General features: G+C 46.4%; 1 protein-coding gene across 4 annotated transcripts in view; it reads left to right on the forward strand.

The window, feature by feature from the left end:
- Positions 1 to 17,493, forward strand: part of SYT7 (synaptotagmin 7) — an 856,873-nt gene that overhangs the window by 517,448 nt on the left and 321,932 nt on the right. For 3 of the 4 annotated variants that reach the window (XM_086955594.1, XM_086955595.1, XM_086955596.1), the window contains one exon: positions 14,652 to 15,020. The exons of the other annotated variant lie outside the window; for it this stretch is intronic. In XM_086955594.1, coding sequence (XP_086811720.1) covers positions 14,652 to 15,020 — 369 coding nt within the window. The remainder of the gene's footprint in view (positions 1 to 14,651; positions 15,021 to 17,493) is intronic. 4 annotated transcript variants of the gene reach the window in all.

Raw genomic sequence — 17,493 nt, forward strand, 5'->3', positions numbered from 1 at the left:
TTGTGTGAGGGTCTGTTTTTGTAAAACAGTAAAACAGTAAAAAATGTATTTGATCCAGACCTCAACTGAGATCAACAAATACAGAATTAAAATAATTTTAGATACTCATAAAAATGATTAGATTAAACGACTTTTGCTTTTTAGGCTCACTACAAGTTGGTACAGTAGCAATATTCTACCACCTACTCATACAGCATTCGATAGGATTAGATATGGTGAAATCTTCGGTTTTATGCTTATAACTTAAAACAGCTGCAAAAAGCTTTTTAAAAACTTAAACAGATTATGATAGACAAATTCTTTAATGGGAGAATTACACAATTTGGTTAGGTCTTCGGTAGAGGCTGCGTTATACTTTAATTGAATTGGGGTTATATAACATTGACGAGCCGCAACTATGTTCACATTAGGACATATTAATAAAACGTGTAGAAAATCGTGTTGGCAAACTTTGCATAATTCGCATAAACCTTTGGGATTATTAGTACCATCCCAATTAGCTAAAAAAGTGGCTAATGGGAGTATACCCAAGCGTAAGAGTAGAATACAACGCCTTACTCCATGCTTTAATTGAAATCGCAAATAGGGAGCACAGGTTTTAAATTCTATTTGTTCTGCAAACCGTTTATAGTGCTTCAATTGACTGCAGTGTTCTTTATCAGATTCAAAGCTGATGCTAGGGGCCAAATGTTTTAAAAACAATTTCAGGTGTGCTGGGGACCACTGCTGTAAAAGTGCGACCGTGCATTGAGAGACCTCAAAGGCTTTCGCCATATTCCTATTTAAAGTATACCCTGTCGCTTCCTCTCTGAAAGTCTCCAATTTTAGCAAATGTCTTGAGGTGTCTGGGGCTGCATGTAATAAATTGTACGCCCTCCTAATAATATTTGAAATTACTCCGGTTGCGATGCCCACTACCGATAGCTCAAGACGTAGGGCTTGAACTGGCACCGACTGAGCAACTTTTATCAATTTTCGGAGTATGGTCCCTTCCATTACTTTTATAGATTACCATGTTTTAATTTGTGAATATTCCATGGTATACAATAAAATCGGAGGGATTTTCATACTGTAGACTGCCAGCATTGGTGTAAAGTGTCTATTTCCCGCGGAGTGGTACAATCTCTGTAAAGCCCCAACGTGGGAATCTGCCTTCCGGTACAGGTGGCAGAGGTGGGCTGTATCTTACAGATTGGAAGTAAAAATACGACCCAAGTACACATACTCTCTTACAGTCTCTATTGGTTCCTCTCCTAAAGACCATATATAAAGTAAAGGCTTCCTTCTGCCACTGAAAGGGATTGCTTTTGTTTTGTTAATATTTGGCGTCAGGAAATTTTTTATTGCATACAGATTTAATTCATTCAAAGTTCTTTGTAAACCTATCGGGTCTGGTCAAGTATAACAATATCATCTGCATACATTAAACAAGGTATATCGACTTAAGCTAATTTTGGAGGGAAATTCTTACTTTGAGAGACACCCTGGGAGCTCGCTAATATAGATGGAAAATAATAGGGGAGCTAATAAGCATCCCTGTTTTAGCCGATTCCGCAAAGGGATGGGTTTGGTTAGGCCTTTTTCTCCCCCTATTTTGGACTCTGCACTATGTTGACGTATGAAGGGAGATTATTATTGTTAAGTGATCTTTAGGAATCCCCATTTCAGCCAATTTTCTCCACAGAGTCAATCTATCTACACTATCGAACGCCGTCGAAAAATAAAAAAAACACAATATAAAATGTGGTCATTTAACTTCACAAACTTATCAAGCACTGTTTGGAGCACAGCAATGTTGTCCAAAGTAGAATGCTTTTGGGCGAAGCCCAGCCTGATACATCGGAATAATTTTTCTAGAAAAAGCCCAGTCTTTTAAAAGTTCCAAAACACAAGCAGCAAAGATCTTGCCGGAGGCGTCGAGGAGAGCTATTTGTCTGTAGTTTGCGGGATTCGTTCTTACGCCTTTTTTTAAAAGGGGAACCACCACACTCCCTCGCCAAGAATCTGCATTTTCTCCATTTTTCCAGCAATGTTGGAAAAATGTACATATCACACATCTTTTCTGTATCTATATGTATGTAAGTCTGCTTCCAAATCTATGGCTGTGTTTATCGTCTTGTGTGTGTGCATTTCTGTACATGTGTGTGTGTGTGCGTGTGTATGTGTGTTTGGATGTATATGTATGTGTGTGTTCCTGCTATTTATTTGCAGATCTATGCATTATAGTGTCTCCCTTTGTCTCAATGTGTTCGTGTGTCTACATATCTAGTCTGTTATCCATGTGTTTGTATGTGCACATGTGTGCCAGTGTGTATTTGTGTGTTTAACTGCTTTTGCATATCTATGTCTATATGCGTGTGTGTATCCGCCTCTTTGAGCGTATCTCTCGCAGTGCTTTATGTCTGTGATGATCGGTGCCACCAATACCTCCCCTGCACAATCTACTTCAGATGGTTGCTGAACATCATTTAACCTCGAAAGCCCCCTTCTTCCTGAAGCAACCAAATTTAAGGGCCTACAGAGAAGACGAGCAGGAACATTCCTTGTTCTGCGCCTGGAGTCAGTGTTCTCACTCACTGGTTCCACGCACAGCCTTCAAAAGAGACAAGATGGACTGTCTAATGAGAAGCCACGCTGCCCTGGCCCTGGAGCGGGAAATAAGTCACGCAACCACACACCCTTAATCAGGGCCGCACACTGCCTTCCTCTGGATCACACTGGGAGCCAGCTGTGGCACACACACACTCACTTGCCACCGCAGCTTTTTTTTATTTTGTCTTTGTGTATTTACTTTAACATAACTACATAGACTGCCTATGGAATCAAAACACGATTGTGGAAAATAAAAGGCTGGGGTTGAGCGGTGTTTCCAATGTAGCCTTTAACGTCGTGCTGAACGCCATGGAACAGCCAGACCTCAGAGATGGAAGGAACCAATACATTCAACATTTATCACTTAGAGGTCAAAGCAGCTATAATTTTCAAGAATGTATAAAAGTGTCCCATCTTTGTAAGTCTGTAAGTCTTGCAGCCATACCTCCCAGTCTGCTGCTATGGGAAGTCTACGAAGACCACGTGCTTCTTCGTGCCATAGTGCCACAGACTCTGCCTTCACCCACTTAAAGTGTCGCTGCAGCCCAAAGGGCAATACTCGGCAGTGTTCAAGACTTCCAGTGCATGGCAATGAGCCTGAGAACCATAAGCAGTGTGAAGTCAATACATCTATTTATGTCTTTTGCTATTTTTTAGGGCTTATACAGCCCCAGTAATGCACCCTCCATCAAACACATATTGGTGCAACTGGTTACCTCCGCATATGCATTGGAAACATTGCCCCAGAGAGCGATGACCTCTGGGCACTTCCAAAACATGGGATCCATAACAGCCCCTGGTCTGTGACCTCCAGGACAGTTCGCCACACACCCAAACATCTGGTGTAGTGTTACTGGCATGAGGTAGAATATGCAGGATGTTATGCTGTATGAATTGAAACTTAGCATTTCGTGATAATTTTCTTGGGTTCAGTAGTACCCTCTCCCTCTCCTTCTTTGTCAATTCTCTCCCTATGTCCCTCTCCCAATACTTACGGGTCATGGCCAATGGGTCGTGCTTGGTGTAGGCCAATGCTTGAACAAGCCACCTGATTAGTCAATGACCTCCACCTATTAACAATGAGCAAAGATCAACAGCGGGCCACAGTAGCCGCACCTCACTGCTAAGTTCCTTTTTTGGTTGTTCAAGAGCAATACATGATGATGTGCACACACTACTCCTTCACCTGCTGCTGTTAGGTGCAAACTGCAACCCAGATTAAGAACTGTACAAACGTGGAGCGATGCATTTCCCAGGTGTCTTTTTCAATAAGTCAGACTGGTCAATTCCTTTTTGTAAGGAAATCCTTTATTTCAAATGTCATCAGACAACATGAGTTCCAGCCAACACGTTTCGTTCAATAAAGATTGAACTTCATCAGGGCACAAAGAAGCTCGATGCTTAGTGGGCGTCCATAGTTCTCGGCTCCCCAACTCCTATAGGGAGGGTTAATAGAGTGATGCGTCGACGTTGCTAAAGTGTAGTGGAAAAACCATAAATAACGCGGTGCATGGGAGTGTGTCCTGTTTGGGCCTCCTCGATAAGGGCCTGGTTCCAGAACGTCATGTGTCGTGCGTAGTGACCCTTCCTTCCTGGATCCGAAGTGAGAGTGTGTGTGCCAGCGGGTGCTGGTCTGGTTCTGCATCTGTGATGTGCCATAGACGGGCTATCTCAGCTAACAGACAACCATCCAGGGAATGACCCACAGGTAGCTCTTTTCCCTCCAGCAGTCTATCAAAGGGCAGGAGTGCCCCATCATGAAATAAGGCACACACCGTGCCCACCCCAGCCAACTTCCATACCTCTAAGCCTTCCGTCCTACCATGTCAGTGGACAATTCGATGGAGCTTAATAGGATTTCAGGTAAATATTGCAGGATGGGAGGCATAAGGCGCAGACTACGGTGAAAGCTATCACATGCTACCCTCAGTAGACAATTTGAATCTGGTGGTATTCCGGCTTTTGGATGCATGGCTTGCTGGACCTGCCACTGCACCCACACAGTGGTGGGGTGTCTTAGTTCCTCTGTAAGGCATCCTGCCAGCTAGGGCGTGGGCGATTGAGGCTGTGCTGCCACATAATAGTGTTCAAAGTTAGGGACTCCTAAGTCCTCCGTGTCCACTGGGAGTTGCAGGTTGCGAGATGCAACTTACTGCCTACCTCTCTTCCAAATGAAGCTCACTAGGGCTGAGTGTGGTGTGTTAAATATAAATTTAGGGATATGCACTGGGAGATGGTGAAGGTAGTATAGTAGGCGAGGGAGCATGACCATTTTGGATAGCAACACTCTACCCTGCACTGTGAGTGGCAATTTGCTCCAATATGCCATTTGTGGTTGTAGAGAGGCAACAGCCCTGGTGAAATTGCCATCTATGAGATCTTGCGTCTGATGAGAGATACGAATGCCAAGGTAACAGTATAAATAAGGCTTGATAGTGAGTGGTAAAGGCATTATGTATGTCCACTTGGTTAGTAGCCATGAGCGTTGGATAATTCTGATCATAGCGATAGATGTAGATGGCATAGCACTACGTAGAAGATACACTAATCAGCAGCCTAACTTGTCACCAACCACCTTGCATTTTGGCTTTGTACGCCTGAATGTCTAAGCAGCGTAGTTATTCCATCAATTGAGCATGTCACTCTAGCGGCTCTGTTAATTCTCTCTGTTTTGTGCGGTCAGCCGGAGTCGCTACTTCTAGGACCCCTTTTTCAATATGCATCAGATTTTCTGTAGGTCTGCCTTAACCCCCACCACTACACGGATACAATGACCCCTAAGTGCAACCTTTGTGGCCTCCCAGTCTACCAGTTTTTAGTCAGACTCTGGAGCAGTGTTTCACCAGTGGCATCCCTGAAGACCCCGTCCTCTATCCTGGCTGATTGTAAGTGCCAAGTAGGAACCGGGAGTCATGGAACACACCAATTCAACTGTATCTGTAATGGGTTGTGATCAGAGAATGTATTTCCTAGATATTCCACTCCAAGGGCTTGTAGCCTAGTGGCTGGGTCACAGAGTATGCAGTCCAGTCTCTCATGTAGCTCATGTGCCCACAAATAAAAGGAGTCATCCTTCTTATCAGGGTTCAGCGACTGCCAGCAGTCTAAAAAAGACCAATGTGTAAGCTATTGGGACTGGTTGTCACCACCGGAAAGGTTCGTAATGGTGGGTTGGAGCAGTCCAACTGCGGATCTATGATACAATTAAAGTCCACATCCAATATCCATGGCATGTGGGCCCAACGTGTAAGTATATTGGATAGGCGGAAGAAAAAGGCGGGTTGTACTACATCCAGAGCATATACTCCCTGCCAGTCCAGGTCTGCCATCTAATTGGCCCTCTACTGGTACAAAACAGCCTTCTGGGTCCAACTCCACCGCCGTACTTTGGAAGGGAACTCCATGATGGCCCCAGACCAGGACCCTAAGTATGTAGTTCAATAACATTGCCATCACCAGCGCTTTTGCAGTCAAATATCTTCCCCACCTGCAATGTGTATTGGTGATTGGTTTATCCATGATTGGCATATTTTATTTACTAGAAAATCCGTAGTAAAGTGCACCAGAGGAGCCAGGGCCTGTAAATCAAAAGCTACTAGTGGGCCTTCAGCACTGATTGTATGTGTTGTTTTAAACTGCCATGTCGACCTAGCAAGTGAACCCACTTGCCAGGCCCAAACCTACCCCTTTACTACATATAAGTCACCCCTAAGGTAGGCTCAAGGCAGCCCCATGGGCAGAGTGCGGTGTATGTAAAAGGTAGGACATGTACTGGTGTGTTTTACATGTCCTGATAGTGAAATACTGCGAATTTCGTTTTTCACTATTACAAAGACTATCTCTCCTTTAGTGTAACATGGGGTTGTCTTTATCTTTTAAAGGTAATTTCACATTGGGAGAAGATAGAGATTTGGAGTTTGGGGTCTCTGAACTCACAATTTAAAAATACATTTTTGTGTGAAGTTGGTTTTTGAATTGTAAGTTTGAAAATGCCACTCTTAGAAAGTGGGCATTTTCTTGCATAACCATACTATGCATCTGCCTATCTGTAGAATACATGTCTCGGTTTGCTGACAGTTGGGCTCTTGTACATTCACTCTATACAGTCACACAAAGGAAGCTGTGTTATGCCTTGCATTTCCTGATGGCACATCCCCAGGCTGATGGGCCTTCCTTAGCTAGAGTTGTGGGAGGAGTTGTCACTGACACCTGAATAGGGCTGTGCCTGTCCTCATACAAAGCTGTGTCCACCCCCCTGTAGTGTGTCTGGAGCCAGGTCGAGAAAGGCAGGTGTTGTGCACTAAAAAGCCTTTCCTTTGAAGTTTGCCCACTCTAAAGGCAGAAAGTGGTATAAGTACTGGACCTCTGATACCCTAAACTCAGAACAGTTCTGGACTGAGAAATTCAGCCAGGAAGAGCTGGATGCTGTAGAAGGGGCTGCTACGTTGCTTGTTGCGTTGTGATTCTGGCAAGCGGCTTACTGCGTCTGTCCTGGGAGTGAAAGAACTGGATTTTGCTTTCTGCATCCTGCTTCTAAGGTTCTCAAAGGGCTTGAGTTGAGCTTGCCTCCTGTCAACAAGTCTCAGTATCATCAAAGACTTCACCTGTCAGTGCCTGGACTCTTTTGGTGAGACTCCTGACTTGCCAAGTGGTACCAAATCCAGTTCCTGGGCACTTGGAAGTCCAACCTGGTGATCTTAAGGAGACAATACATGCATCCACTCCCAGTGCTTGTTTAATCGACGCATCGTTGTAAAAGATCGACACATTACTGCTGAGTTTCTACTTGACACCTCCACTACAGCTTTCACCACAGGCCCCAGCACGCCATTGCAGCATGTCAGGAAAATTGGTGCGGCGTGAGTTTTGAGCCCCGTTTTGCCTACATCTGTGACACCTGCTCTGACTCCGACGCAGGGCCTTCTTCGCGGCTGAGGAATCAACGCAGAGCCTGCTTGATCCATCAATACAGTGCATCTGGATTTTTGAGGCATCGTCCCTGAGGGCCGATTCTTCAGTGACACCGCAGTAAGGAATTGAGTCTGCATGTCCAGAAACTGACTCATCAGCTCCCCTGCCAGTAAGTAACCGATAAATCACCTCCCCTGACAGAAAGGAACCAACGCATCTCCTCCCCTGCCTAGTAGTTATGAACCGCCATATCACCTACCCTGCCAGTAAGGACCTTAGGCATCACCTCCCCTATGTTATAAAGAACTAGTGGGCTAGTTTGTTTCTTTCCTCTGCGCATTTAATGACGCATTGGCGGAAGCGCAGTGGACGAGCGCAGCGGGAGCGCCGACTTCGCACCGAAGTCGTGCCAAAGTCCTGCCCGTCTGCGCCCGTCCGCGCCAGGACGGGACCAGGGACCACTTCCCCTGCTCCCGGACATATAACATATTCCCGCGATGCATTATTGGGGTTACAGCGACCTCCCTGTACTTCTGCTACTATTTTTAATTGTCATGATGCACCGTTAAAATGTTCAACATGCACTCTTGCGCTAGACTCTGTTACCTCGTCCATAGACTCCCTATCCTCCACTTTCTGGGCTATCCCTCCTCCTACGCATTACGTCTCCCCTACTACGTACAATACCTGTTCTTCCTTGAATTTTATTAGCATAAAATGTCGATCTCTCTTGAAACATAAGAGAGATATCTTTGACCTCCTAGAGACAGCTAGCCCAGCAGCTGTGTTTGTAACGGAAACGTGACTGAACGAGAATTCCGGCCCTGATATCGCCATGGCTCTCCCCAACGATTACACCTTTGTGGGGCGAAACCGTGTTCTCAAAGAGGGCGGAAATATTGCTATAATCTTCAAAAGAGAATTTTCCTGCAAATGGGAAGACCTAGATTTCCCTAATTGCGAAGCTGGTCTTTTTAAACTTCTTCTTTCTCCTTACTTTACTTTGACTGGAACGCTGATTTATCGTCCACCTGGCTCGGCTGCTGCATGGGCTTCTTCTTTTCCTGAGCTTGTTGACCCTCTAATAGTACAATCCACTAATTTTCTTGTTGTGGGTGATCTAAATATTCATTTTAATCTAGCCTCTTGCCCCATTAGCACACGTCTATTACAGGATTTAGCCGCTTTAGATCTTCACTTACACAACTCCGGCCCCACTCATAAGGCCGGCAATTTATTAGATCCTATTATTTCAAATCTCAACTGCATTACTCACCAATCCTCCTCTCCTGTTATTTGGTCTGATCACTTTATTATAAATTTTCAATTAAGATTTCTGCTCAGAACTCTTCCATTGTCTCACATCCTCATAAAGCCAGTAGGAACTGGAAACGATTAGATAAGGGAAAACTAAACATCTGCCTTGTAAATTCGAAACCTACGTTTTCCAGTGTGACTACCAAAGAGGTGTCTGCTGTCAGCTCTTGGCTGACAACAGCTTTAGATTCTTGCCTCCCAATTCAGAGAAATAAATCGCAGATTCATCATCCTCCGGCATCCTGGTTTAATGATTTTCTTCGCCAGGAAAAATCTCGTTGCAAGAAACTGGAGCGCGTTTGGCGTTCCAATTATTGCACGGATAATAAAATAAAATATAAGACTGCCCTCCAGGCTTACCATTCTGCCTGTGATATCGCCACAGCTAATCATGCTAATTGCACTATACTCAATGCCCAAAATAGACCGAAGGCCTTGTTTAAAGTAGTAAAAGATCTCTCTGGTGCGTCTTCTTCACCTAAAGATCCTTGTCTGGACACTGCACAATGTAACGCCCTGGCAAACTTTTTTCTAGAGAAAATTGATAAGATCTACGCCATCTTTAATGCTACTTCTATTGTATCGACCTTTCCTGAGTATGTACCACCTATCCCCTCTTTTGCTGATGCCTCTGGTTTAATTCCTACTGTTCCCCAACTCCACTCTTGGGAACCGATCTCTCCCATGCTCTTTAAAAAATATCTTCATGAAATAAAATCTGGCTCTCCCCTAGACCCTATGCCTCCTCAAATACTGAGCACTTTGGATCCAGCCATACTCCAGATTATCCTGGACATTCTGAATGCTTCATTGATCGAAGCTACTGTCCCTAATGAATGGAAACACGTGATGGTGGTTCCATTGTTAAAAAAGGCCAACGCGGATCCAAATAACCCCTCCAACTTCCGTCCTATCTCTTTGCTCCCCTGCTACTCTAAGGTTCTTGAAAAGCATGTCAACTCCTTGCTTAGTTCTTATGTTGAATCTTCTAATCTTCTTCACTGTTCACAGTCCTGGTTCAGGGCTGGCTTCTCCACTGAGACTACACTTCTTGGTGTGTCTGAGACCATCAGAAGACAGATGGAAAACGGGGAGACAGTGGCACTCATTTTGCTTGATCTGAGTGCCGCATTTGACACCGTCTCCCATTCCATCTTGTTGTCCACCCTGAAATCTGTGGGTATTGATGGCCCTGCCCTGGCCTGGATTGCTAGTTTTCTTTCTAATCGCACTTTTCAAGTCTTTTCTTCTACCTCTGCTTCTTCTATCTTTTCTTCCCCTCACGGTGTTCCCCAGGGGTCTATTCTTAGCCCTCTTTTTTTCAATCTTTATGTGAGACCCCTTGCTTTCCTGGCAGAGCAAGCAGGCCTCACAATCTATTCTTACGCAGACGATACACAAATGTCTATTCACTTTCCACCAATAAACATCTTCCTATGTCTTCCCTACAGTCTGGACTGAAACATATATCTGACTGGATGTACAGACATAAATTAAAATGAAATGGGGATAAAACAGAGCTTTTCCTGTTTGAACATCGCTCTGGGGCCCGCAACACTGGCCTCCTCAGATGGGCCCTTTACCCACCCCTTCAGCCACAGCCCGCAACCTTGGGGTCCTTTTTGACAACCAGCTGTCTCTGAAGCAACATGTTGTAAAAGTCTCTGCCACCTGTACCACCATCATCAGGTGGCTGAGATAAATCACGTGGATGCTTCCAGCTGACACCCTGAGGACCGTAGTCCAGGCCCTTGTCACCTCACGTATGGACTACGGGAACATTCTACTCTTGGGCACCTGTAAGGAGGTAATAAAGAAATATCAGGTGGTTCAGAATATGGCAGTTCGCCTTATCTGTAACTTACCTGCCAGATCCTCGGCCGTCATCCATTTGCGTAAGCTACATTGGTTGCGAATTGAGAGCCGAGTAAAATTTAAAGCTCTTTGCATAATGCACCATATTAAGACAGGTAAAGCTCCGAAATATCTGTCTTCTTTGGTGCAGCAATATGTTCCCTCCCGTACGTTGAGATCTTCCACACAAAACAAGTTTCAGATCCCGCGTGTCAACAGAGCTACAATGGGCGGTCGCTCGTTTGCTTTATTGGCACCCACTTTATGGAATTCTTTACCTCAAACTTTACGATCTGAAATCTGTTACCTGACATTCCGCAAAGGAATTAAGGCCTGGTGTTTAACTTTTAATTTGCATGCCCATTATCCCTCACACCTAGTTTACCTTCTGTTTGTTTTAGCGCCGGGAGACCTCCGGGTAGCTGTGCGCTCAATAAATGCAATTATAATAATAATAATAATAACCAACGCATTGGTTTGCTTTCCGGCGCCTCAGCTCCCCTTCACCTTGCATTGTCTTTAATTTTTAACACATCTATGGTACTTTGTGCTAAAACAAAAGCATCCATTGATTTATATGGACTAAACTTGCTTAATCTTTTAATAGTAATATTTTGGCTTGGGTATGTCGGATTATTGTCGTTTTGGTCTTGTTTTAGTCAGATAAATATTGGCTATTTTTCTAAACTGGTGTGGACTCCATTTGTAATGTTTTTCGGTGTGTTTATGTGTGTGTGTGTGTGTGTGCCTGTATACAAATACTTTACACATTGCCTCTGAGATAAGCCTGACTGCTTGTGGCAAGCTACCAAGGGGGTGAGCAGGGGTTAGCTTAGCTGTGTGACTGCCTTGCCCTGACTAGACTGAGGGTCCCTACTTGGACAGGGTGCAAATCACTGCCACTGAGAGACCCCATTTCTAAAACACACTAACAAAATTCAAGGCATAGGAAAACGTGGCTTTTTGCTGATACATGGGACTGGGCCTTCTTCAGAGTATGGTCTCAGTTTCAAAAGCCTCAAACCAAACTTTAGAGCCATCATTATAAGTGGTCAGATGTTTGGGCTGACATTTATCACAGCCAACAAAATCTGACTCTGGTGAGATGGAATTTATTGGATCTGAAAAATAACTCCAAGTTAATAATTTGGTCCTGAAATGGGGGAATAACACTCAGATTTTGGTGTGCAATGTACAAAAATGTGCTTGTCCCAATATATAGTGAGCATTTTACACATGATCAATTCCAGCAGGTTTGACCTGCCGAAATGTATCTGTGAAAAACTGCTGCAGTGCAGTATTAGCAGCAAAAATCCTAATTGCAATAATTTCAGTAACAGAAGTTACCACACGCCTCAATTAACTGGGCTACTCGTAATGAGGCCATAGTTATTCGACTCTGCAGCTGAAGAGAAAGACAACGAGTCCTGCCATGGCATTGTAAAAGTCAATGGGAAAAATACCACCTTACACAACAACATGCTTCTACTGTTAGATAGAGATTGCCGTGGTGATGTCTTTAATGACTCAGCACTTCCGAGTGTCATGGAAGGAAGTGCAAGTCATGTTTTTGAGGCCTGGAAACGACCCTTTACACCATGCCACTGGCTTATCAAAGCTCCAGAAAAGGTCTTCCCATGTTTCAGCTTCCAGCAGAGACCTTCATAATGATCAAGAGATTATGTTCCAAAATTAAATCTCAACCAGTCATCAGTTGCTAGGAGTTGTGGATACCCTACGCCAAGATCTTAATATCTTGTTTTCTACCACATTGCCAAAGTATTCTATTGAGCAAGGTGCACCAGATTCCTCCACATGATAATCAGTTTCAAAACTTCCCACTAACTAGTTTACGCTGCTTTTTAATGTGAGTTAACTTAGTATTTGTTTTAAGAAGGAACCTCACAGGCCCATTATGTCTATGTAGAAGGATCACAGGCATCACAATCTGCCATGTTCTGTGCATTTCTCTCACAAATGAGATCTCCAGAAATATTCAGAAGATTGACCTGTCACCCAGTGCTGATCCTCTCTCGGTCTTCCAGTAAATAAGAAGATACCAGATATTTTCTTGCAGACTATCACCTCCACAATCACAAGCAGTTAGATTTGTCCACAAGCGAGACGCCAATAATATTGGGCACCTGTGAACACACTGGAGAATATTTGCAGGTCCGCGTCAATTGGGAGTTAAACCAATACAAAAACAAATGACTCCACCTTGCACTAACATAAGACACTGCGCTCAGGTGGAGAAAGAACATTGAGAAAACTTATTGAAGGAATTTGAGAAACTGATAGTAATGTACCCCCATGGAATCCACAAATCCTAGCACTCGCATTTTCAGGGACCAAGGCTTCTGTAGCACATGTTAATCACGCCCATCAGCAACTAGAGGAGCCTCTGTGGCCCGTCTGTGCACAGTGACAGGTAGAATCAGGGACGCCCAAGAGCAGGGATACACCAGATGTCCACTGAAGAACCCCATACATGTAGACATGGCTTCCCTTTATGCTATGACTACTCGGTGTTTGCATGTGGGTGCGGTTTTTCTCTGCCCCGTGGCTGCTCTCTGATAAGGCGTGTGTGGCTGCCCTTGGGGTTGGCGCCTCGGGAGGTGTTCTCTGATCTCTGGGTTCTCGATGTGTCTGTGACTGGGAGTGCCAGCAGTGTGAGGGAACAGCCACCAGCGGGATCTAGGCGTGCTCTGATACCCTGGTCCTCTCCGGGTTACTCATTCTGATAGTTTGGGTATTTCCATTTTCTCTAGAGCAGCTTGCACGGGTGGATCTTCGTAGTTTGATCTGAGTGCCTACCTGGCAGGATATGGTTCTTTGCCGCCTGTGGATAGAAGTTGTTCAGGCTGAGATCCTGTAGGGTAAAGGTCTGCCTCGTACCCAGCATCCACAGTGATTGGGTTAAGGTTGTCGAGGGCCTCCTGCTCAGATGACTGCCTTGTACAGTTGGGTTCAGCAGTGTTGTGGAAGTCATGAGACTGGCTACACTAGCTCTACTCTGCTGTCACCTATAGAGCAGCTGGGATGGGTCATATGTGCAGTAGATGAGATGGGGCAGGGCAGGCCACGACTTTCGAGAGAGAACTGCCAGGTGCCCTAAGCGGATGGGGCAGGAAGGCCGTAACCCCTTGGAATAATCGCTCCATATACCTTAGCTCCAGCAGGTCAGTCAATTCAACAAAGCCCTTTGGGTGAGTGTAGGTAGCAGTCCAATGTCCAGGGAACAGTTGGTGGTTACTTCCAGGACATTCAAGGTCATGCTTTAGGACTTGTCCCTCTCCCTGTCGTTTAGAGGTAGCAGACAGGGATCTTTGACCAAGGTGGCTGTCTGCAGTGGCACACTTGCTTCCAGAAGAGTGCCAGACCCCCAGGTGCACCTGGTGCATTCTTCTAGGTGTTCTTGTGATGGCTAACTCCTTGGCATTTCTTTCTTTGTGCTCTCTCTTGATACACCACTCTTGGACTCTTGGTGCTCTTGCCTTTGTGCTTTCTTCTTCGGTGTCTCGATTTGTTGCTCACTTTTTTGCACTTACTTGTTAGCGCTCCTTTTCTAGTAAGCACATCTTGACGCTCCTTCCCTTGTTCTCCCTTCTAGGCGCTCCCCTCCTGTTGCACCCTTCTAGGCGCTCCCTTTCGCTTGCTCCTTTCGTAGTGCTGCCCTACTCGCGCTCCCTTCTTAAGCACACGGTCTGGTGCTCCCTCTATGGGGAATCCTGGGGTCCTTGCTGGCGCTCCCTTCCTGGCGCTCCCTTAGTCAAGCTCCGGTCCAACCCTCTTTATGCTCCAGCCCTAATGCTGCTAATGTAGCCCTCCTATCCAAGCCCTCCCTTCAAAGGGACTCCAGCCCGTGTGCGCCAGAGATGCTTTCTTACCATTGGCTATCCTCAGTCTAACTCTTATGTCTTTCTTTCCTTCACTTCCCCACCCATCTCTCTCCTTTCATGCCATCATTCCCCAAGTTTTGAGGAGCCCACCCTGCCGGCTGCCACCACCCTGCAGCACATCTCGACTTCAGCTGCAGACCCAAAGTGCCAGCGGCCGCGGACATTGCTTCGGCAGCAGAGTCTGCAGCAGCCCCTCAGCTACCAGCAGAAGCCCTTCCATGTGCAACCAACCACCAGCCAGAGCCTGGGTCAACTCCAGCTCCAGCCTAACTCAACAGGCAGCAACCCACGGCCTCCGCGCGGCGGCCCAGGCCGGCAAGGAAGCACGGCTGGATCCAAGTACCGCGGCGCCAGCAGTGGCGGACGCAGCCGCTCCACTCCAGGCAGCTGGGACTATGTGGTGGGTCAGGTCCGGAATCGTGGCATGGACATGAAGTCTTTCCTGTAAGTCTGGCTTTCCTCTACCTGCTTCCGCTTTCCCTTGTCTCTTGTAGTCATCATCAGTTCTTTATCCTCAGCACTCTTGCATGTCTGCATCTTTGCATGCTGGTCCCCAACAACTGTGATATTTCCTCACCATGTAGGGCGCATGCTCACACTGTATCCTACCTCCTTCTGTTGCTTCATGCATGTCTTAGGTAAGCTCGTTCCATGAATGATATTGTCATATCTCAATGTGTCATCCCAAGAAGAGACAACTGCAGGTATGAGGTGTCAGTGCAATTCTAGAAAAACCTTCAACTGTCAGGTGTGTCTGTATCAGACAGGGGAGATGTTTTCAGTAATCATGTGTGTCTAATCCAGAAGAGACATTTTGAGGGTATCTGGTGTATTTTCTCCAGAACATATAACTTGGAGTCTCAGCTGCACTTGCTCCAGAAAAAACATCTCAAGATCTCACACAGAGGTGCCTTCACAGACACCTAGTGATTCTCTGTGTCTCCCATAATCATGTATGGACAAACACCTGATTGGCAACTTGCACAATATCACATTATTACATGGGAGGTGCGCGGTATGGCCACGCCGACCAAGTGCTACTGTATTTATGCATACCTCAAATGCCGGCACGCCCACTTTGCCATGCTCCAGGAGACCCATCTCACGGCGCCCAAACTCCATAAGGCGCGCATTAAATGAAGAGGGCAGACCTACGAGAACACTATGTCGGTCTATGTGAGGGTTGTGCTAATTTGGAATGCCCCAAGGTTCCCTTTGCCATGGGCACTCTGCGGGTGGACACAGACGGGTGGTATGTGATCCTGGGGGGACACTTAGACAGGGGTCCCCTTACCTTGGTGGCTCTTTATGCCCCCAACGTCAACCAAGCGGGGTTTTAAGATGTACTTACCCCAGCACTCTTCCTTGACCCGCTGAGCCCTGGGCTCTGTGGTGGTGATTTAATTGTGTCTGTTATATTGTATTAGAATGTAATACGTGAGGTTGGGCTATGTCATCTATGATGCATTGGGATCCCATCCTTGTCGCCAAAATGTTGTAATGAATTCCAAGATCTATGTTTATCTTGAGTAAGATTTATTCAGTGACAGTTGATCCAGCTGCGTCTGGTAGGGTGGTTCTGGGTTTCTCCTTGGAATAAATCTTACTCAAGATAAACATAGATCTTGAAATTCATTACAACAGTGTCTCTGACTTACCACTTCACTGCTCTACTCCCCCGGCACGCAGCAGCCAGCACCCGCACTACATAGCAGTTTGAGCAATGGTGCACGCATATGCACTTATTGAACACTTGGCGCATGGGGCACCCGAATGATTAAGAATACCTGTTTAGGGTTGGGTGTGGCCAAGCGCGATCCAAGATGGCCACGTAGTCTCGGAGCTCCGTGACTATTTAGCCCAAAATCAATCCTTTCATTCAATCCTGATGTCTTCCCAGGGGCAGTGAGTGTGGTGGAGCCGCTGCTGCCTGTCCCGGAGCTCTCTGTGGTTCCTGTGAAGGTGTCCTTGCCGTGGATTCCGTCTGACCAAGTGTGGGCCTCAAGCCAGGACCCACGGTGGGAGCCCCGGTCTGAAAAACGACAACTTCCGGCTCGGCCGGAAGTGGGGGCCGCAACACAAAAAAGAAAAGTCGTCTCCGGCTCTCTGCGGACCCCACCTCTGGACGCTGTGGCCCTGCGCTCCTGTGTGTTTGTGCGCAGCGGTGCGGGGAGCGGCAGCAGTGGAGGGGCTTCAGCGGCGGCGGCTCGAGGGGGGTGCAACTGGTACCACATGATGCTGTTTTAAGCTGCTTTTACCGGATTGTGATGGGCCTGATGCTAAGGGTGGTGACCCTCGGTGAAGGTGGTATGTCGCAGCTTTAAGGTGGATCCGGATTGTGAAGCATTACTTCTTCTGGCCGGCGGCGGATGGATGGGGGATTCCCCTCCCCCCTGCTTTGTTGCTCTCCTCTTCTGAATGATCCTCTGGAGGCGCTGTCTACAACCTGGTATTCACCTGATTGTGTGCTGATCTTCCCTGGATGTACGCACTTTATGGTGAGCATGATTGGGCATTGAGACACAGTTGCCTGGTATTTACGGTGCCACCGAGGTGCAGCGGGTATCCCTTGTGGTGGTTGACTGACCCTGCTCTCATCTCTCGGATGCTGAGTGCCATTGTGAGGCCCATTTCATCTCCTTCTGGTGTTGGGCTGCTTTGCTCGTCCTTGTTGCTGTGGATTCTGGGGGCCTGTGTCTGGAGCTACAGTGTTGGGAGTGCTCTCAGGGCCACATCTGGAAGCTGGCCTGAATAGCGCTCTGCCCATCGGAACATGGAGCGTGTGAAGGGCACTGGGACCAGGGGGTAGAAACCGGTTTAATCCAACAAACTTGACAGGTACACAATCTCTAAGGATATACCAAAGGGTAGGCTGTCGGAGGACTCGGTAAAGTGGGCGCTGACCGGAGATGAATCT

Source organism: Lissotriton vulgaris, chromosome 2_1, assembly GCF_964263255.1.
Source record: "Lissotriton vulgaris chromosome 2_1, aLisVul1.2, whole genome shotgun sequence".
In the NCBI taxonomy this organism is placed as follows: domain Eukaryota; kingdom Metazoa; phylum Chordata; class Amphibia; order Caudata; family Salamandridae; genus Lissotriton; species Lissotriton vulgaris.